The sequence below is a fragment of the Haliotis rubra genome, unplaced genomic scaffold (genome assembly GCF_003918875.1).
Source record: "Haliotis rubra isolate DU_JTF1 unplaced genomic scaffold, ASM391887v1 Scf254, whole genome shotgun sequence".
Lineage (NCBI taxonomy): Eukaryota > Metazoa > Mollusca > Gastropoda > Lepetellida > Haliotidae > Haliotis > Haliotis rubra.
In genome coordinates this window covers 256,050-279,364 of record NW_025766603.1, presented here as the reverse complement: position 1 = coordinate 279,364, position 23,315 = coordinate 256,050, and the positions used below count along the sequence as shown (strand labels likewise).

Below are 23,315 nucleotides of genomic sequence, written 5' to 3'. Positions count from 1 at the left end.
TTCCAGGGGCGGTATTCTTAAAGGACTTAAGCCGAAAAAAATGACTTAAGTTCCAAATAAAAACGTAAGTTTTGACCTAAGACTTATGTTTTTTCTTAGTAACATTCACAAAAAGTATTAGACTTAAGTTTGTGTAATTTTCGACTTAAATCCTAAGCCTGCTGTTGGCTAGGCTAAACTGTATGTATGTAAGTTAAGTCAGTTGACAAAAATGGCTGCCAGACATGCCAATAGAAGAATTTACCGTCCAAGAAGTAACCCTTTTTATGACTTAACTCATTAAACGGTATTGTTTAGACAGGGGCGGCATACGGTTTGTAATTGATTTGGTCACGAATGCCATTCAGCCTAACACAGCAAGAAATCATGCAGTCGATGCCACTGTGAAAACACTTTTGACATTGCGCTTCCTAGCAACAGGAAAATTCCAGCTATGTAATGGTGATGACCATGGAGTTATTCAGCCTACTGTGTCCCGTGCTGTACATGAGACTGTCAGTGAACTGTCATCACACCGAATTCTCAGTAGATTTGTTCGCTTTCCGACACAACCCAACGAGATCCACACGAATCAAATGGCGTTCTATCAGGTGGCCCGGGGTTACTGGTGCTATTGACTGCACTCATGTGCAGATACAGGCTCCACGTGTCAACGAGCATGTCTATATATACAGACATCACCACCACAGTCTCAACACACAGGTAGGGTCTATACTTCTACATTCTAATCTCACGTCAATTCTTATGAGTTTATCAAATTGCTTCAATTAAAACAGCTATATTCAGTACTTTATGTAATAGTTTTCCAAGCTGTCATGCTGGTATATATATTAGAATACCACCCGTGAAGGTCCGGGGTAGAATATTGATCTTCAGTAACACATTCTTGTCGTAAGATGCGACTAACGGTATCGGGTGGTCAGACTTGCTGGCTTGGTTGACACATGTAATCGGTTTCCAATTGCGCAGGTGGATGCTCATGTTGTTGATCACTGGATTGTCTGGTCCAGACTCGATTATTTACAGACCGCCGCCATATAGCTGAATATTGCTGAGTGCGGCGTAAAACTAAACTCGCTCACTCACTTTTAGAATATCACCCCAGCTATATAACGGCGATCTGCAAATAATCGAGGCTGGACCAGACAATCCAATGATTGATATCATGAGCATCGATATACACAAATGGGATACGTTGACATGCATCAACGAAGTCAACCACCCGATCCCGTTAGTTGCCTTTCTTACGTGGATCTTGTATTACTGACACTCGGTCCATAAACATGATATGAATAACAGTAGCACAGTACACAATGTCAAACACACTTTAAATGTCTTGAAAGTTCAACTTACTATCTTGACTAATTTTAGATAAAAATAAAAATTTGAAACTAAACGAAAACAAACAAGACACCCAAAAGAACACATCCCTACACAGCTTCCATATCTTAGTACTTAGTATCTGAGTAGGTCTCTCTAGCCACGGGGACGTTTGTTGTCATGGACATCAGGTTGATTTAACATAATGTCTTCGATTTTTGTCAGCAACCTCGTAGGGCAACGCCTACTTGCAATAATCCAAACAAAGAGTTTTCTGACAAAACAGGTTTTCTGTATGAGAGCTTAAATATATTAACGTCAAGAACAACCTCTTATGGAAAATACTACTTGCAATGAACTATCCATGTAGTTTTCTGACAAAACAGATCCTCTGTATGAGAGTCGGAAATACAGTACCGTCCAAAAAGTATGCGTGAAGAAACCAGAAATGAAAACATAACCAATCTACAGAATAAATACAATTCATCTGGATTATACATGATAAAATATTTTCAAAACGGCACACTTGAATGCCATCATTTTGAAGAAAACGATATGAATGAATGCAGATAATTGGCTGTGGAACAATAAACTGGATATTAGTGGGAGCCAAACATTTACGTGACATATTCACTCCCTGCCTATATAAACAGTCTTGCATTATTGATTGAGTGATGCTTGAACATTATGAGAGTCCCGGCCGGCCACCTATGTAGTCGGACACTCGGATATATTCGCGTCCAGAAAGATTACTTTGGATTCAACTGTGTTCGAATATGCTGCTATCAACAACTATCATTTGGCTATTCTTCATTTTGAACCACCGGTATGTTTTTTTCTTTGTGTAGATTAGTGGTACGGACATTTAGTGATTCAGAAATTGTTGTTAATATGTTGTTTGATTCCGTGATTGTTGTTAATTGTTTTGTTTGATTCAATAATTGTTGTTTACTTGTTGTTTGATTCAATAGCATTCCGGTTGTATGACGTAGGCCAGTAAATATTCGAGTCTGGAACGGACAATCTAGTGATTGATATTGAGAACAATGATATGTTCTTAAAGCTATTCAAACAACGCTGTATAGATATATAATACCAAGAATGGTCGTCCGATATTGTAAGCTCCAAATATTTGTATGCATATTCATTATATAAACATGACATTGTCCATGAAACATATTTACAAGTATTATCCTCTATGCAACTCCGCAGATCTCTTACAAAATTTAGATGTGGCATCAGTAAACTGAATGTACAAACCTATAGAAGATCCAAAGATGATGATATCAGTTCTGCTATTTGCGCCCATTGCGTCAATATTGTCCAGGACGAGTACCACAGTATTACAATGCCCTGTTTATTCTGATTTACGCATCAGGTATATACCCCAATATTATTGTGTAAATCCCAACATACAGAAGTTTGTAAATTTAATAATCCCCAAAATGCAAATGTATTTTACGCCTAACCATATTTGTAAACAAAATCCATAATGCTTTATGATCCTTATAAATGCCAGTGTGCTTCTCATGCCAGTGCTCCAAAGAACATGATGTAAAAATGTCACTGTACGTTTGGCCTCATGGCCCCTCTACGAAATAAATCTGTCAGTCTGTCTGTCTGCAATAATTCTCGCCGTTGGGGTACAATATAGAATGGCAAATGATCAACCAAGACACCCAACTTTATCATGTAGTCAGCTTACAACCAGCAATGTTTGCTGGGACCCTTTTTAAAAATGAACGAGTTGGACATCACGGCAGTCGACCCAATAACCCTAAATAAACATGTAGCAAAGCACTTTGCATGAAATATGATGTGCACTTTGTTCACGTGCACGTGCACTTTGTGCACAATGAAATTACTCACTTTATCATGTTTTTCTTGACACCTGAAGTTCACACACCTGATTTTGCAAATTGAAGAATGGTGGATTATTCTCTAGCTCTTGAATGTTGAGAAAAATACATGTACGTTCATTTCAACCTAAACTACAAGTAGGACGTAGGGCGCCCAACATCTGGCCTCGACGGTCTGCGATACGTCCAATGCTGCTCCTGCGTCACCGACAGGCACGTCTTGCCGGGTACATCACCGGTACAGGTTCATTCAATTACAGAGACGTAACTTCACGCTTCAGCAAGATAATGTCCATCCACATGTCCACCGTGTTGTGACAGATTTCCTGAGATAACAAAACATTCTGGTACGCACCTGGCCAGCTGTTTCTCCGGACCTGTCCCCTATCGAGCACACTTGGGATGAAATGGAGAGACGTTTACGTCAAGCCCAGAATCAGCCATTGACGTTAGTTGAATTGGGAAAAGCGTTTGTTCAGATATGGAATCATATTCCCAAGCTTTCTTCAATCGCTTAGTGTCTATGCGTCGTCATTGTCAAGCCTGCATCAATGCCAATGGTGGACACACACGATACTGACATTGTAAACTGTCTTTTGACACCACATCTCTTCAAGGGCGTGTCACGATGCCAAGTGCAAAATCATACCGCTTTCGATATTATCCTGTCAACAGTTAAACAGGAAAACACCACAAATCATGTTATTATCACTTTGTATTAAAAATGGTATAATATTAAATAATGCACAGCTATCTTATTCCAGTGGTATATGTGCATTTCCATTTCAAGGGGTCGGGAACAACGCCCCACCCCACCCCGACACACCCCCCACCCCACACACCCCACCCCACACACACACACACACACACACACACACACACACACACACACACACACACACACACACACACACACACACACACACACACACACACACACACACACACACACACTGTAATTTCTTCTTATCCGTCAGTTTTCGTTATACGTTACAATTCTAATTTACTGTAATTTCATATTATCTGTTCTGTGTTCCAGGCTACAATGTTCCGATGCGAGTGTGCACCATCTGAAATTCGCCCACTTTGGGGACTACAAGGACAAGATCAGAACTAGCAGGATCATCAAGAATGGGTCCACCAGAAGCATGGTACATTGTGCTCAGCTCTGTTCAGGGATTGAAGCATGCGTTTCTTTCTTCCACAACAAGAACACAAGACACTGTAGTCTCCATGACGTCATCTTTTTCAGCCCGGATGATGGCACTGACAGTCCAGGAATGAAGTATTACGTTTACAATGAAGGTAGGTATTTATTTGCATTTAAGAGTAGATATACAAATTTGACCAAACTCTTTGTTGCTTTTTCTTTCCAGAAATAAGGTCACAGTAATCCCTGACAGTAGAGACAGTTGAAAAATGAGGACTGAATCTGATATATGGCATGCTTGTCGTAAGAGACGACTAATGGATTCAGGCTCGCTGACTTGGGTGATACATGCCATCGTATCCCAATTGCGTAGATTGATGCTCATGATTTCAATCACTGGGTTGTCTCGCCCAGACTCGACCAAGTACAAGCCGGCATCATATAGCTGGAATATTGCTGAGAGCAGCATCAACCAACAAATAAAGAATGCAATATGCTTATTTGTGTTCCAGAAAGATGTTCATTCTCGGACGATTTCGCCTACAGTCGCACAACTGGCGTGTGTCTCAAGATTTCGTATGCGGACATGTATAAAAATTATCCTAACTCTAAGAAGTACTGCGAGGTCCGTAATCTTCGGCTTGCTGTCATCGATAGCCAGGACAAGTACCAGTACACCGTCAGCACAATCAGACAGTCATCACGTGAGTCCTTGGTTTTGGTGGGTTGTGAGGTGAGGTGAGGTGAAATTGGGTTTAACGTCGTGCTTGAGAATATTTCGCTCATATGACGACGTGCATGCGTGTGTATGTGTATGTGCGGCTGCTTGTACTAGCCCAGACTTAAGCTGGTTTTATAGTGCTAGCCCACTGAGATACCATGCCGCAGTGAAGCATGAATACCCCACTCAGACACATTATACTGACTCCGAGCCGACCAGTCCTTGATGTACCCATTAATGCCGAGCGTCAGGCAGGGACCAACAAATACCATATTTTAACGTCTTTAGGTATGACGCGGTCGGGGATCGAACCCGCGACCTTCCGCTCTCCGGGCGGACGCTCTAACCACTACACCACGGAAGCGGTCCTTGGTGGGTTGTGTGTTTATGGAGTTTGAAAAAGGATAAAATAAGCCTCAGATGTAATATCATGTAGTGGACATGCAAGATTGTTTTTGTTCATGTAAGCCAAGTGGGTAGAGTGCTCGCTCGTCACCTTGAAAACCCGGGTTCGATTCCCTGCAACGATGCGTGAAGCCTGTTTCTGGTTTCCACTGTAGTGATAGTGATGGGATATTGCTGTATTTACTCACTCTTGGTGTAACGCTGAGCTGAGCCGTCCATGTTGACAACACCAGTGAGAAATGGTCCAAAGAAGCCTATTCTTACCGTAGGAGGCAACTCAATGGACAAAGGGGTCAGATTGGGTGACTTACCCGATTGCGTTACCAAAAACGCGCCGATCGGCATTGGCGGATCCAGAAATTTTGAAAGGGGGGTTTCAGGGGGTCCGCCAACGCGAAAAAGCCTTCAATGTAGTCTTAAGTCATTTTCGGGGGTGGGTGGGGGTGGTGGGGGTTTGGGTCCCGAACCCCCTGAACCCCCCTCTGGATCCGCCAATGATCGGTCCTCATCCATTGGAGTCTCTGTTTTCACACGTTATTTTCTTTTACCGAATGAATGAGTGAGTGAGTGAGTGAGTTTTACACCGCTTTTAGCAATATTCCACCAATATCACGAAGGGGGACACCAGAAATGGGAATAAATGAATGAATGAATCAACGAATGAATATGTGCTTTCTCATATCTATATTTTGTTGTTTGGCAAAGTTCATGAACAAATGTTTGTTTTGTATCAGGTTACCCTGCCAACAGGAACTACTATATAGGTCTGACTGACCTGAAAAATGAAGGGCAGTTTGTGTGGATAGACGGCACCAATGCCACATGGACCAACTGGAGGTTCAACCGTCCAAAGATGGATAAAACAAGGAACTGCGTCATTTTGGCAGGGAATAATTATTACAAAAGCAAACTTAAATTTGTGGATAAAGAATGCAAAATAAATCCGTTTCGATGGATATGTGAGAAAGTCCTCAAATAATATTCAGTAAAGTCAAAACACCTTTATACCTTTGTGTCCAAGTTGAAGGAACATTATAAGTTGTTCACTGATCACGAGGGGGACATGGGTTGATGTACCCATTCGGGCTCAGTGAGCATAGAGGGTACATCAACCCATGCGCCCCGAGGGACCAGTGAACAACGTATTTATCTTACCGAACACCTTAATGTTAATTTTGAATTGTTTGAAGCACGGGTACAAATCTTTTTGTAGCCATCGCGAGATTTTGCTGACAAGAAAAACAGATTTAGAGTTATCTCCCTTCCATCGATTTGCATTCGCAAAACATCGGTATTTTCCGTACATCATACATGATTCAACGTTATTCGAGATAAAGAATTACTACCACGAAGTACAAAATGAGTTGCCATTGACAGCGGGGTACATTGAAAATAATAGAAGAGCGTTCAGTCAATCAGAAAGCGACATTTATGTGTGAGGTAAGATAATAACCCATGGGCCACGAGGGACCAGTGAACAACATATTTATCTTACCGAACACCTCAATGTTAATTTTGAAGTGTTTGAAGCACGGGTGTCAGATCATAATAAGGATTACCAGAGTTAGGCAATTGACCAATACCGACAACAGCCCAAACACTACTAACAGGATGTACCAAATGAATTCCCACAGTTCGGCATTCCCAGCGGGTAACATAGAAAATGTTACTCGCTTGTAAGCGGCGAACATTGGTTGGCTCAACCAATCAGAAAACGACATTTATGTGTGTGAGGTAAGATAAATAAGTCGAGTTGTCCGAGGTTGGGCACAATCGAAAGACACGAACAGACAACCGAATGTCCAACACATCGATCCTCGACAAAACGGTGTTTGACTGAAGTTGTATGGTTGACATAATCTGATATAGGGATACGTGTGCAGATTCTAGATACGCGCTGAAATGATTCCCAGATGTTATAAGGCTGGTGTCTCAAGTACAAACCCGGAAGAACACATTTCACAAATAAATATTGTACCGCATTTTCTGCTGCATGTTTTTATCCTTTTTTCAAGTGTTCTATCCTACATTTTTAACTGTAAGATGACATCAGAGCCAGGGTCATTTCCAGTAAGGTGGGGGTAGCCTAGTGGTTAAAGCGTTCGCTCGTCACGCCGAACACCCGGGTTCGATTCCCCACATCGGTACAATTTGTGAAACCCATTTCTGGTGCTGGAATATTGCTAAAAGCAGCGTAAAACCATACTCAGTCAGTCAGTTAGTCATTTCCTGTACAGCTGGTGTCAGTGTCAGTTATCTGCTTTCTTTACCTTTGATAAAAATCGTCTTATGATGACATATTTATGGTAGTGGAAACTTATTTCTGCTCAGTGTCTTGTTTATTTGTATTTTTTCACGATTTGTTTTATTTCATTGCATATTTTCTTGTTATTTAAATTGTTCTCGTTACGTCTGTTATTTTACATTAATGGTGTCAGAGTGGCACCAAGGCTTACTTAGTTTAAAACCACAGTTAGTAATGTTCACTGTAGGACGAGTTAAGATTTAACGTGGAATTTCACGTTTTAAGCGGTGAGACAACGTTAGAACATAGACATGAGTGTATAAGAACAACAAAATTTGACTTAATATGACGTCGACCTGTAAACAATACCAAGACTGTTTTAAAAGTACATAAACTTACAAGCTGAGAATTTGGCATGTCACAGTTTGGTCGAATGTCGATCCTTTATCAAAATGGTAGAATGGAAGAGCCAAACAACTTGCATCGCGTCATTCAAATTTCTAGATCATGATGGGCTATGAAGAATTTGCTTAATTAAATCTTAGTGCAAAACACTGCACAGAAATATCATAAGCAAAGTACACACAGACGTTTTTAACGCATTTACTTAACGTGTGGATGTACCAAAATATTTTTAGTAGTGGATGCAGTGTATGTAATAAAATACTTTTGGTCACTTCGCATGTTGTCGTTCATTATGTTGTACTGATTAATGTAATCTGTCTTTAGGTTTGTGAATTGGCGAGAGTTGCTGTTTAATGGTTGACCGCCCGAATTGCGTGATTGAGTGATTTTACAGCCGTTTCTAACCACACGACAAACTACTGTGCGACAACCATCTGACTTTTGCAAGCATCGCTGCGCTCCTCTATATACACAAGTTCTCTGATGCTTCAAAATATGAAGTGAATGAGATTGGAGCGTATTACATCGCATAGTTTTAATTGAACAAGCACCTGTTTCAGCAGCTATCGTCCATTTCGTCTCTAAAGGTTTCAGAGAAATACTTGCTCAGCAGATATATCAAGATAAAAGGCGACCATGTGCATCTTTGGTTCAACGCCTCAGACAGTTAGTATTACAGCTAAATGATCTAATCTGAACCAGACAATCCAGTAAATGATATCATGAGCATCAATCTACACAAATGGGAGACGTTGATATGTGTCAACCAAGTCAACCAAACGATCCCGTAAGTCGCCTTTTACGACATGCAGGGTTGCTGAAGATTAATTCTTACGTGGATCTTGTATTACTGAAATACTGTCCATCAACATTGAATAACAGTAACCCAGCACACAATATCAAACACACTTTAAATGCCTTGATAGTTCACCTTACTAATTTCATTTTTTTAAAAGAAAAATCAAAACTGAAACTAAAACAAAACAAACACAACAGACACGAGAACATATCCCTCAAAGTGAGTGAGTGCGTGAGTTAAGTTTTACGCCGCTGTTAGCAATATTCCAGCAATATTACGGCGGGGGACACCAGAAATGGACTTAACACATTGTGCCCATGTGGGGAATCGAACCCGGGTTTTCGGCGTGACGAGCGAACGCCTTAACTACTAGGCTACCCCACCGCCCCTATCCCTCAAAGGCTTCCATATCATAGTAAGCCTTTCTAGCCACGGTGAAGGTTTGTTGCCATCTCCTTGATAGATCATAATGACTTCGATTTTTGTCAACATCTTCTTATGGAAAATACTACTTGCTAGGAACCATCCATGTAGTTTTCTGACAAAACAGATCTTCTGTATGAGAGTCGGAAATACATTAACGTCCGACAAGGCCGATACGTGAAGAAAATCAAAACTTGTCTACAAAATAAACACAATATATCTGTACCCTACACGATAAAATATTTTCCAAACGACATACTTGATTGTGATCATTGTTGCAAGAAAACGATATGAATGAATGCAGGTAATTAGTCTTTGGACAATAAACATTATATTATTGGTGGTCAAAACATTTACAAAACACATACACTCTGTGAACGCTAGGAGAGTACTGCCCGGCCACCTATATAGTCGGACACTCGGACATATTTGCGTCCAGAAAGATTACTTTGGTGTCTACTTGGGTTGAAATGCTGCTATCAACAAATATCATTTGGCTTTTCTTCATTATAAATGACAAGTATGGTTTTTGGTTCTGTAGATCAGTGGTACTGACATTTAGTGATTCGGAAATTGTTGTTAATTCATTGTTTGATTCAGTAACTGTTGTTTGATTCCGTGATTGTTGTTTATTTGTTGCTTAAGTACACATTCTGGCTATAGGACGCAGGCCAGCAAATATTCCAGTCAGGCAATCCAGTGATTGATATTGAGAGCAACGATCCACGCCGTCGGGGTACAATATAGAATGGCAAATGATCAACCATGATCAACCAAGTCACCTAGCCTTATCATGTAGTCAACTTACAACCAGCAGTATTTGCTGAGACCCTTCTTAAAACTGAACGAGTTGGACATCGTGGGAGGGGGACCCGAGAACTGGCCTTCACTCACTGTACCAGTGTTGGGAGTAGAACGCTCGAAGTATTAGGCTTCCTCAAGTCACTGGATTGTCTGATTTGAAGAGCATGGAGAGTAAAGTCGCAGTGCAAACTATTTTGTGTTGGAAAATCAGAGGTATATAACGAAATTATAATACTAGTACCTCTAAATTTGATTTATAACTGAACGCGTAGCATGAGGTTCTAAGTAAAAATTTTAGAGCTATCATATTTTCCAACAAAAAATGTTTATCTCCATTCTACCGTAATCGTGTTATTAAGATTTAAAAAAATATATACTGTGTAATATATACTAATATTTAAAAATCAGCGGTATATAACGTGAATATATACCTCTGAATGACTTTCATTAACCAATCACAATCCAGTATTTCCTGAAGTCATGGAAAAATTCTATTTAACACTTCACTCAGCAATATTTAGTAATCAACTAGATTGACGGAAACTTTAACAGTTTTAAATCAATCTAGTTTAAAAATCACAAAAGACAAAGGCATGACGTAAAATGTATTGACAACATTAACGTGTATTATGTACTTGACTGTAAAACTGAAAGACGGGAATTTTCACTCATAACTACGCCAGCCGTAAATGTATCACGTTCTTCACTTTACACATTTTACGTTTTTCACAAGACAGGCAACATATCCTCAATCTCAATGAGATATAACATTTACAATGAAAGTTATACAACAACCGATATCGGCTTGCCAGTTGCCTGTTTGGGGATGGGGTAGCAAAAACAAGGTCTCCACGAAATCGACAGTGGGCATCTCAAGTGGCTAAAGTTCTTTACATATACTGGACAAAAATAGTTAAGGATATATGTAAATTTTGAAATTATGAATAATTATCTATTTATTCATTGACACGTTGATAAAATATCAATCATAGAAATACCAATATCCCTTACTTATTTTGTCCAGTATAGATAGCGTTTTTGTTCAGCTCCTGGTACAAGACGAACATTGAACACAGAATAAGTCAGTCGTCTGATGACTGACTGACTGACTGACTGAGTTTGGTTTTACGCCGCTTTTAGCAATTTTCCAGCAATATCAAGGCGGGGGACACCAGAAATGGGCTTCACTAACAGTACCCATGTGGGGATTCGAACCCGGGTCTTCGGCGTGACGAGCCAACGCTTTAACCACTAGACTTCCCCACCGCCCCAGTCGTCTGATGATGTCACGTGGGATATGCCATTATTCTTCTTGGAGTGCCAAGATTAATTTCTGACATTCGGAAGGACCATGTGGTCACTGTCGAACATGACGATGCTGGACATCACAGAGATGTTCCATGATGGACTCGCTTGGGGGGAGCGTGCAAGCCAGGTTTACACGTGGACGTTGGGCCGACAGAACCGACTTTCATCAGTGAAGACGATCTTCTGCCAGTCTGGCGGACCCTTTGAGTGTGTTATATTCAGTAGTGTACGGTATATGTAATGAGCGTAAACATGGAGACATATCTCACACTCAATATACGTGACCAATGGAGTCTTGGTGAGGCCCCCACGCTTCAAATGCCACAAAGAAAACCAGAAAACAAAACAAAACGCACACACACACACGCACGCACGCAGGTTCACACAACAAATTAATACAGTCAACAAACTCATGCGGATCATAAATGTTAGTAGGATATGTGTAGCCGTAATTATAGTTAGTTGTATACTGACGGAAAGAATGCAACTGTGAATAATATAAAAATGCGTAAAACAAAAGTTATTTGAAAAGTTTTAGAAATAATCATACCTACTGGCAAACAGGGATAAGTTGGACCGACGCAGAGAACGCGTTTACGAGAAGTAGGCGGTGCACGGTAATGAGCTAACCCATTTGATTTGTGAAAGGTAGAGCACGTGCATTACATGACGATGAAATTGATTCCGCGCGTAGCTGCACACGCCTTGCGCCTTGCTTCACCCATCGCATTACACTTGATCGCGGACAACCTGGGGCCCCTTCGCTAACAATGGCAAGCGCCAGTGGGCGGCACTCATACATGCTAATACGGGTCAATTGTCAGGTCGGTGCTCAGCTTATCCTTGTTTGCCAGTAAACATGAAGCAACGCACTTTGCATGAAATTTGATGTTCTCTTGCCTCTGAACGTTGTGGAAAACACGTCATGCCATGGCTTACAGAAAACCAGCGTCTCCACGCTGTGGGTAGGCTGGAGACTGGAATAGCCCAAAATGAAGCGGCCAAACCTTTTGGTGTCCATCGAAACACAATCTCATCTCTGTGTAGACGTTTTCAACATAATGGGAACACGAGTGAGCGAGTGAGTGAGTGAGCGAGCGAGCGAGTTTAGTTTTACGTCGCACTCAGCAATATTCCAGCTATATGACGGCGGTCTGTAAATAATCGAGTCTGGACCAGACAATCCAGTGATCAACAGCATGAGCATCGATCTGCGCAATTGGGAACCGATGACATGTGTCAACCAAGTCCCGTTAGTCGCCTCTTACGACAAGCATGGGAGACTGAAGGCCAATATTCTAACCCGGACATTCACGTTTATGGGAACACTAGAGATTTGCCTCGGAACGGTCGTCCACGCGTGACGTTACGTCAGCAAGGCAACCATATACTGCTGATTCATCAATTCCAGATTGCCAGTTTGGCTGCTCGGACCATTCCAAGCTTAGCCATACAGTTCCAGGACTGTACAGACTCGACTGAGGGAGCACAACATCCGGCCCCGACGGCCTGTATTTACGTCCAGTATTTCTCCACCGTTAACGACAGTCACGTCTTGCCTGGTGCGGACAACATTTACGGTACAGGAGACAAGATTGGTTATGTGTTTTGTTCACTGACCAGTCGGGATTTCATCTGGACAGCTCAGATGGCAGAGCGTTATAGTATGGGGCGGCATCACATCTCATTGCCGGACACCACTTGTCATTGTCAATGACAATCTAACAGGTCTACGATGGAGGGATGAGATAATTGGACCTCATGTGTAGGCGTCCATTCAAAGACAGAGATTTCACGCTTCAGCAAGATAATTTCTTGCTGTCACTCACTTGTGACCGAGACAACAGGACATTCCATTACTGCCCTGGTCAGCTGTGTCTCCGCATCTGTCCCCTATCGAGCACGATTGGGATGAAATGGAGTGACGTTTACGTCAAGCCCAGAATCAGCCATTGACGTTACCTGAATTGGGACAAGCGTTGGTTCAGACAGAGAACATCATTCCCCAAGCTTTCTCCAATCCCTTAGTGTCAAGTTGTCAAGACTGCATCGATGTCAATGGTGGCCACACACGATACTGAATGTGTGAACTGTCTTTTGATACATCTCTTCAAGGGCGTGTCACGATGCCTATAGTCTGTTTGCAGTGAAAACGTACCGATGAATTTCACTTTAAACAAAAAAGTAAATCACATAAAGTGAAATTAAGATTGCGAATACTCATGATTTTACCTTGCCAATTGAACTTTTAAATCTCAGAATTTTATTCAACTTATGATAAAAGTTGTTTAACAAACGATCATAGTTTCATATCGCTATTATTGGTTTGATGCCGCACTCAGCAATATTCCAGCTATGTGATGCCGGCTTGTACTTGGTCGAGTCTGGACAAGACAAACCAGTGAGTGACAACATGAGCATCAATCTACGCAATTGGGATACGATGACATGCAACAACCAAGTCAGCGAGCCTGATTCCGTAAGTCGTCCCTTTAGACAAGCATGCCATATGCACTCTTCAAAAAAGAAACGCATAGGTGATTGTGAGAATATTGGGAATGCCATCTATCAGATTCAGTTCTCATTTTTCAACTATCTCTACTGTGACGGTTTATTGTGGCCGTATTCCTCTAGTATATTTAACAAAGAGTTTTGTCAAATAAGTATATTTGCTCTAAAATACAGGGAAATACCTACCTTCAATGTAAACGTAATACTTCATTCCTGGACTGTCAGTGCCATCATCCGGGCTGAAAAAGATGACGTCATGTCTTGTGTTCTTGTTGTGGAAGAAAGAAACGTATGCTTCAATCTCTAAACAGAGCTGTGCACAATGAACCATGCTTCTGGTGGACCCATTCTTAATGATTCTGCTAGTTCTGATCTTGTCCTTGTAGTGGAAGAATTTGAGATGGTGCACACTTGCCTCTGGCCATTGTAACCTGGAACAGAGAGGAGATGATATAAACTTACATTAAATTAGGTTTATAGCTGACATACGTGTCGAAAACTGATGGATATAGAATTGGTTTCTTTGGTTCCGACCACTTGTGTATTTTTATCGATATGCACATATACTATTGGAACCGTGTAACCGTTCATTATTTGATGTTTTTCATGTTTTAATGCAAAAAGATAAAAACATGATTTGTGGTGTCTTCCTTCATCACTGTTTAACTTTTGACAGGATAATATCGAAATCTGTATGATGTGACACTATAGCCTGTTTGCAGTGAAAACGTACCTATGAATTTCACTTTAAACAAAAAAGTTAATCAAATAATGTGAAATTAAGATTGCGAATCCTCATAACGGACGTGTTGCGATGATGGCTTTTCTTTGTAAACCATCGGAGGACATCAGCTTCTTCCTCTTTGGTATTGTCGCCCAGCAAATCATCAATGATCAACCAATGGGGCGCAGGCAAACCCTCCTCTGCCTTACCCCCAGACCCTGCAGGTAACTGAGTGTTGGCTTCCCCATGGTTTGCACAAACGTCAGGGGTATCCCTAACCTCGAGGTAAGAACTTCCAAGTCCTCATGCATGGGTTGCCATTCACTGTACACCCACACGATGCCCTGAGGTGGAAGATCAAGGATCCCCGGTTGAAACACATGTTCCATGAAGGCTTTGACAAACGATGTTTTACCCGACCCTGTAGGGCATGGCTGGTGCGTATTTCTGACGTTCTCCAAAGTGACATTTCTTGATAATAACTAAAAGTTACACGAAGACGGCCAGTAAATAAATCAAAATTGCTATATACTTATTCAAGCCCGGAAACCCTACAGAGATAGTTTGTGTTCATGACGTAGTCATCAATACTTCGTTGTTTGTCAACCAAACGTGAGGTTTTCTGACAAAACAGGTCTTGTGTTTGAAAGATAGCCACACATTCTTGGATCTAACCTAAATGAACAGCTGGATCCATATCCGTTAATCTGGCCTTCTCGTGATTAAATTACTCGCCGTTGATATTTTTAATATATCATCGTCCACTCAATTTGAAACGCTCATATAGGAAAAGGTAAACATGCAAGGGAGGTAACTCGTATGGCGTGGTCACCAAAGTCACAGCCAGTTGTACATAATGGACAATATAAATGGAAACATGCAAGGGAGGTAACTCGTTTTGCGTGGTCACCAAAGTCACCGCCATTTGTAATGAATATAAAGGGAAATATGCAAGGGAGCTAACTTGTATTGCGTGGTCACCAAAATACCGCCAGTTGTAATGGACATAAAGGGAAATATGTAAGGGAGGTAACTCGTATTGCGTGGTAACCAAAATACCGCCAGTTGTAATGAACATAACGGGAAATATGCAAGGGAGGTAACCTATATTGAGTGGTCACTAAAATACCGCCATTTGTAATGAATATAAAGAGAAGCCCTCGTCCAAATATTTCCAAAGGCCAAAAACTATGTAGCTATTAGCCTAAGACATGAAACACTTTATTGCAATTATTTATATGATGCTAATCTCCATTCTTAATCCACATCACCACCGCATTGTATATTGGCGTATCAGCCAAACCGTGGAGCTCTGATGTCTCTTTCATTAATTATGGTGATTGACATTTATATCCCTGATTGGTCATCCCCTTGACCGTGTCAGCCATACACCCAAGGCAATGCTTAGAGAATAACCAACGAGGTACGAGGCACTGAACATTATTTTAACGAGGGCATATTTCCCGTAATCACTCGTACCGAGTTGGTTATTCTATTTATTACACATAATGTAATTTAAGAAGAAGAACCACGAAATAAAAACCACCCGGAGACAGGACTTGTGACCACAAACAGTTGATTCATATTCATGCGCGTATCAAACCTAACTTCTCCAGCGATAAAAACATCACTACGCTATGGAAATTAGTACCTCGTAAAATCGCTTTAAGATACAACACACTTTTTTTAATGGAATAATTTATTAACATTTGTTAAAATGATAAAAATGACCTTTTAAATGCAATATCATTAAGCTTAATAACAGCTATTTTTAAAACGTTATTTGATCAAGTCAGTGCACCGGAACATCGTTCATGCACGACTGACGTGTGTCTAGTGACAGGGTGACGGTGTAGTGTTGAAACACACTTTGGCAAAAACCTGTCAATTTTGAAGAAAGTCCACGGTTGAAAGTTTGGAAATCTAAAAGACAACCATCCCACGAATTCATCTAGAAAAGGTTTCCTGTCAACAAACCCAACAGGTTTGAAGATTAAACAACATTTGGTCTGTGGAAGGCTTGTTACAGTCACGTCATTGGTCCCAGTGCAGCAGTTCTAAGAACGATAACTCTAGTCGGAATCCGAGTCAGAGTCAGTGAAATGTGTCAATCTCTGCATCGGATACTGTGACAAACCTCTCGGATTGATTAGGAATGAGTGGATCAAAAATACATTTAGCATTGATTCCGATAAGATAGAAGCTGTTTTCTGGTTCGATGGCATTGACGCCGTGGCAGATCGACTCACTTGTCACACTTAAGGTAACGCCTTTAGTCAGTATCTTGCTAATTCTGTTTCCCCAATTTCAGTTTTAACAACAAACAGGTTGTAGGAATTCAAGGGCTGTAATGATATTATCAGTCTTCCTATTAGGTTTGTTTGCAAACAATGCAAACGATTGTTGTTTTTTAAGGTTATTTATTTTAAAAAGACTACTATTTATAACGCAATTTCATTGCAAAATAATGATGTCTAATAAAAAAGAGTATTCATATTCTTTAACCTTTATGTTTTCTTTTTCAAATCTCGGAATGTGTGACAGTGTGAGTACAGCACGTTCTAATTATCAATGAAGCTGTAAAAGTTGTCAATGAACTTGGATCATGAAAAGTAGTTCCGTCAACCAATCATATTTCTTCTCTGTTTAGCTGACCAATCAACGTTGAGAATCACTGAAAAACACATGTGCGATTATCACAAAAATAATCACCTGTGTATCCTAGCCCGTATGGGTAATAATATTGTTTCTTTACCTGTCCATTGTTGGGTCTACGTCTGTCCATTAGTGTCTAAAACTATACATGTATTTATCTTACCTTCATGTGAAATACCTTAGTTTCATTGGTCAATGAGGCTTTAACAAGTTTCCCTGTCACCCCTCCCAGGAGGGTGACAACTGGAATAATATATATTACCCGCTACCACGGTATTACCGCCAAACTCTTCGCCGAGAAGCTGGATCGCTAACAATGATATGGCGTCATAATATGACGCATGCAGTGCTCGGAGTTCGATTAGCTGTTTTTGAGTTCACTATGTACAGATATATTTTACCGACTTTCATTGTTTTATTTAAACTATTTTATACATTGAGTCGTTTGCACACTCAACTTAAACTTAATTAACCAATTTTATAGCAGTTTTATGCTTGTCAGAATGTGCTTCACTGATTATAAAAATCCAGCCGAGAGGCAGACGTTACATGTCATGTAGTCCGTAGCGATCGTTAAAACAAAATAAAATGATACTTTGTACATTAAACATGGCGGTAAGATAAATACGTTGTGCTTCTCCCTCGGGTAATACGGTCTGATCTACGCATCTTTGTAGTAGTGTCTACCCTCATCTACCGGCTCGGGTGACACTGCTACAAAGAGGAGTACATCAGACCGTATTGCCCTCGGGAAAAGCATACAACTTATAAAGTGTTCATAGCTATACTGTCACCAGTCCGGTGTAGGGACGACCTCGAGCAGGATAATGCCGCTCGTAGGAAACGCCCTGGGGGTTGAGCTGGAACTCCGCTGACCTCATTCTTGTCTGAGCCGGCAGCCCAGCTTATTGCTGTCTCGTGTATTTGTTTATCATGTATTGTACAGCACACTAAAGAAGCTTGGACTCAACGTATTTTTGTCTTAATTCTGAGCTAGTTCCCCTGTCGACACCCAAAACATTCACGGTTTTTTTAATCTCACGGTTTTAAGATTTGTCTAAATTGCTAATAGCTCATGGGATGGTGTTGATACAACTAGGGTCCTAGTATGGTTGTTGACGGTGCTTTGTTGGCAGTCTATAGCCTGATCGTATATTGCAATGTGTTCTAAAGTTTAAAAGTATTAGATTTGCAATACTAGTTTTATATCTATATCTGTGATATTCGGGTTGATTTGATTGTCCTTTGTTGACAGGCTTTTATAAGTCATATCTATTTAAAAATTTAGTGAGTAAATGAGTTTAGTTTTACTCCGAAATATCACGGCGGGGGACAGACACCACAAATGGGCTTCACACATTGCACCCGTTTGGGGAATCGAACCCGGGTCTTCTGCGTGACGAGCGAACGCTTTAACCACTAGGCTACCCCAACCACCCCTTATAAATAAAGAATCCGCTTAGTGACGATATGGCTGAAATACTGCCGATGTGACATTAAATTGTCACTCACTCACTCACCTGTCGATATATACAGTATGTGACTTGACATGTTTCACTTGACCAACCAGATGGAGGTGAGCTACAGTAGCACCCTGACACAATTTCATAGACAACATTTAAAGATTATAGATTTGTCACGAACAAAGATATCAATACCAGATAATCGGCATTAAGCCAGTTAGTTAATGAATAAGAGCCGTGTTAATTTCACATCAGAGGCTTCGGCCACTTGGTCTAAGTGAAATTCATTCATGCGAATCAAAATAATGAAATACGAGCATTCGATCATGAATGTTTTACAGCCTTATTCAAATGTACTGAGTCGGTGTCAGTTTCTCGTAAACCCAGAGACAATACGAACCAACTAACAAATATGTTGTTCCTGGAGTTAAGACAACGCTCGGACATGTTTGAGACGCCTGAAAACTTTGAGAAGCAAGATAGATTCTGGCAACCAGACTGTATGGAATAATTTCAAATGGAATAATTGCAAAATGAGGCTTACGTTTCATCTTTTGATCATCTTGAGTGTGGATCTGCATCACTTCCGGTATGTCTATATTTGTGAGTGAGCGAGTGAATTTTATTGTACGCCGCTTTTAGCAATATCCCAGCAATATCACGGCAGGGACACCATAAATGAGCTTCACAAATTGTACCAATGTGGGGAATCGAACCCGGGTCTTCGTCGTGACGAGCGAACGCTTTAACCACTAGGCTACCCCACCGCCCCTCTTTATTTGTTGTTTGTTGTTAAACGTCATTCTCAGGAATATATACAGGCGTGTTACGACGTAAATTGTAATAAAAACGCAAATTGTAATACTTGCAGCAAATTGTAATAAACTTGACGTAAATTGTAATAAAAACATAAATTGTAATAAAAATTGACGTAAATTGTAATACGCAAATTGTAATAAAAATTGACGTAAATTGTAATAATTTTCGTAATACGTAAATACGCGGGTGTTTGTTTTTCGTTGCATCTCATACATCAAATAAGCTTGTTATGGCGATAACTCAAGAAAGAAATGATGGATTTTGTTCAAATTTGGTACCAGGTATATTGGCTAGTTCACCGACACAAGTGAAATGGAGTGACCTTGAGATAATTTTCAAGGTAACAGCAAAAATCTGAGGGTTTTGCCAATATAAAGATTATTAGCGCGATAACCCAAGAAAGAATTGACAAATCTTAGCTAAATGACGAAAATGATATTCGTCCTGATATATAATCGATATAAACTGTCCTCTGTATCATGTCTTTTCGCAAATATCTTTTGAGGTTTTGATATGTATACATATAAAGTGGGGGTGGGGTAGGGGTGGGTTTCTAACGGGTATATCTAACACACTTGCATGCATGTAGAGTCGGAGAGGTGGGTGGGTGTTCTAACGGGTATAACTACGAGGGACGTTCAAATAGTAGTCAGCCTCACCTAGAATATGATACAAATGCAGCTGTTTTTATGTTTTATTTTTCTACATATTATCTGTCAGCCTCAAGCAAATTGGTTTTGCTATGTTGCAGCCTCACGATCCCCATTTTGTGAGACTTTGTATCTTGGCTTGGTACTCCCCAAAAACGTAAAATCTGCAATAAAATGCATCACAAACTTCAGGAAACAAAATATGCTATGTTTGAGATTGGTAGAAGTCGGCTAGAATCAAACTTAGATATTAAACTGCACAAAAAAGCAATTTCAAAACTACAATCGCTTGTTCAAATGACTCCCCATTCTGTTTACTGAAAGAACTCGAGAAAGAAATGATGGATTTTGTTCAAATTTGGTACCAAGGTTTATTGACTGGAGATTGGAGATTTACTGACACCACTTGAATTTAGTGACCTTGAGGTCATTTTAAAGGTCACAGCGAAGGTGTAACAGTTTTGCACATGCCAAGCTTGGTAGCCGCGAACTCAGGAAAGTATTAATAGATTTTGATCCAATTTTATATCAAGGTGTATTGGCGGGATTCCCCAACACCAATTGATTGGGAAACTTGTGCTCATTTTAAGTTCACAGTGAAAAGTGTTTTGCACATGTCTAACTTTTTAGTGCGAAAATACAAGACAGAATTAATATGTTTTGCTTAAAGGTAGTACCAAGATGCGTTGGGAGTATCGTCTAACGCCAGTCGAATTCAGTGACCTTCGGATTATTTTCAAGGTCACAGCGAGTATTCTTGCGATATCTCCAAACCTAATGGATGGAATTTGTTCGCATTTTGTATCAAGGCATCAGATGACAGTTTCGGTAACGTTTACATAATTTTCAGGGTCAGACAGAGGATAATTGCGACATTCAGATATCGACATGTGGCGGGGGTAATAGCTATGTTTGTGACAAACGCTTTGTCATTACTAATTTTCAAATTTTTGTTAGCATATGGTTTCTATAATTTCATGTTAATTCTACCAGCTGTGAAATTATTCGTGACACGTCTTAAAAAAGCCAGAGATTATTTGTGTATGTTTCGAAAATTAAAGTTAATTGTTTTCATTATGGAGTTATTTTCGATGTTGACGCAAGGACATATTTTACGAGCAATAGCTTTCAATAATTTAATGTTATTTCTATTACATTTTGAAGTTCTTCATAGCATATCCCAAAATAACAGGATATTGTTTGTTTACGCTTTGAAATGTACGTTTCTTTTTCTTCATTTTCGAATTATTTTCAATGTTGACGCAATGACATATTTGAAGTTAATTTAATGTTTTAATCATATGTGATTTATTATGATTTATGTTTCGATCATACATTCATATATTGCGTTGTCATAGTTTAACCTGGTTCGTATTATTTTCTTCATCATATTACTACATATTATTGTATTTTTATGAGAGGGAATTTTAAGTTACATTTGCTAAGGATATCATAAATCGCTGGCGCCTGGTTATTCCTTGTCACATAGCAGTCAATCTGTCTACTCATTTGTTGTATTTGATTGATGCATATAAAATAAAATGTAGAAATGATATTGAATTGCATCATTTGCTTCAAGGAATCGATCAGATGTGCTCGTTATCAAAGTAAAGTCAAAACTTCTTTCTGTAAGGTATACAGTGGAAGTTGACACCTTAATTGTTATGGGTAGACCAAAGAAATCATTTATTTAGTTTCACCGCTCAAAATACAACAAAGAATTCAACGGGTGGCATTAACCTCAAAGAATGATCATAACAATGCTTATAACATACGAGGGCAAACATATCGGGGATAATTTGTTTTCATGCGATATGCACCGGGTAAAATATCACTTTGTCATGGTGACATGACATCATGAACAATGTTATGACGTCACGTTGCTTCTAAGAAGCCGCCTTCTAAATACAACGATGACGGGGAGCCTGCCTTTGTTGGAAAGTAGATTATCGCGTAATTTCCGCAATTAAAGACTTCGGTAATAAATAGAAAATTATATTCGTGACCATAATATGCTAGGTTAACGACCTAAATATCGGCATATCCCTTCTCTGGTTCCGAAAATACCAAGATTTAGGCAGTTGTGTTGTAAACTGATATTTATCTTCTATAAAGTCGGCTATATTCAAACCATGAGAAATGTCGTCAAATAATGTCTGATGACAGTTACCAACGTCCCAATAGTGTCCATATATTTTAGAAATCTATAACAATAAAGCACAACCTCACTACTTTTTTGATAAATGACAAAGGATTAATCAACCATATTAAAAGGTTTTCAGGCTTGAAGGACGAAGCTCATTAAAATCTATTGCCAGCTCCCTTTTAGAGACTGATAAAAGGTTCGAAAATGTGGGTCATAAATGCATGAAAGTTTTTATTGTTGTTCATACCCGTTAGGCCTCCCGCCTCTACATGTATTTGAGATATAACCGTTAGAACCACCACCACCCCTCTATGTCTTAAAGTATGCTAGATATAACCGTTAGAACACACCACACCACTTTTCTGCCCATTTATTCAATTGGGCTAAATCATAGTTGAGAGTTGCTTCTATGGATTTTACATATTTTCCCGCAACACCGATTGATGTGTCATCGGCCAACATTATTGTGATATTTTGTAAATTTCCAGGTAAATCATTGATATATACAAGGAACACAAATTAACCAAGGGCAGATCCTTGAGGAACCCCTGCAGTAACATTTAGTTTTTCATAATGTTCCATTAACAGAGACACACTGTCGTCTAGTTAGTTAACCAACTAAGTACGTTTCCACGAACACCATCATTTTCTAATTTGTGCAATAAACCTTTATGCCCTGCCCTGTAAAAAGCTTTTGAAATATCACAAAACAGCATACAGTAAAGGTGGTGATTATCTAGGACTGAGCATATATTATGATAAATGTCTATGTTGAGATGTAGTAGAATGACTAGCAGTAAAACCTGACTGGAATTTACTTAAAATGTTATGTTCATGGAAATGGTCGTGCACATGCTTTACCATTATTCTTTCAAGGATTTTCCAAAGGATAGGTATTAAACTAATAG

The 23,315-nt window shown here is 39.9% G+C and overlaps 2 protein-coding genes across 2 annotated transcripts in view; both read left to right on the top strand.

The window, feature by feature from the left end:
- Window positions 1–2,812: 2,812 nt before the first annotated feature.
- On the top strand, window positions 2,813–6,434 carry LOC124279645. Its single transcript, XM_046715481.1, has 4 exons — window positions 2,813–2,874; window positions 4,219–4,484; window positions 4,842–5,033; window positions 6,190–6,434. The coding sequence occupies exons 1-4, from the start codon at window positions 2,813–2,815 to the stop codon at window positions 6,432–6,434; spliced, it is 765 nt and encodes a 254-aa protein (XP_046571437.1).
- A 12,760-nt stretch (window positions 6,435–19,194) lies between these two features.
- LOC124279651 overlaps window positions 19,195–23,315 on the top strand; it is a 93,325-nt gene continuing 89,204 nt past the window's right edge. Inside the window, exon 1 of the mRNA XM_046715488.1 lies at window positions 19,195–19,381. Coding sequence (XP_046571444.1) covers window positions 19,326–19,381 — 56 coding nt within the window. The 5' untranslated portion in view covers window positions 19,195–19,325. The remainder of the gene's footprint in view (window positions 19,382–23,315) is intronic.

Excerpts from the sequence above, each read along its gene's own strand:
- LOC124279645 (XM_046715481.1), top strand. The coding sequence starts at position 2,813 with ATGCTTTATGATCCTTATAAATGCCAGTGTGCTTCTCATGCCAGTGCT. Across the intron at positions 4,485-4,841 it reads GTATTACGTTTACAATGAAG|AAAGATGTTCATTCTCGGAC; the intron begins GTAGGTATTTAT and ends TTTGTGTTCCAG. Across the intron at positions 5,034-6,189 it reads CACAATCAGACAGTCATCAC|GTTACCCTGCCAACAGGAAC; the intron begins GTGAGTCCTTGG and ends GTTTTGTATCAG.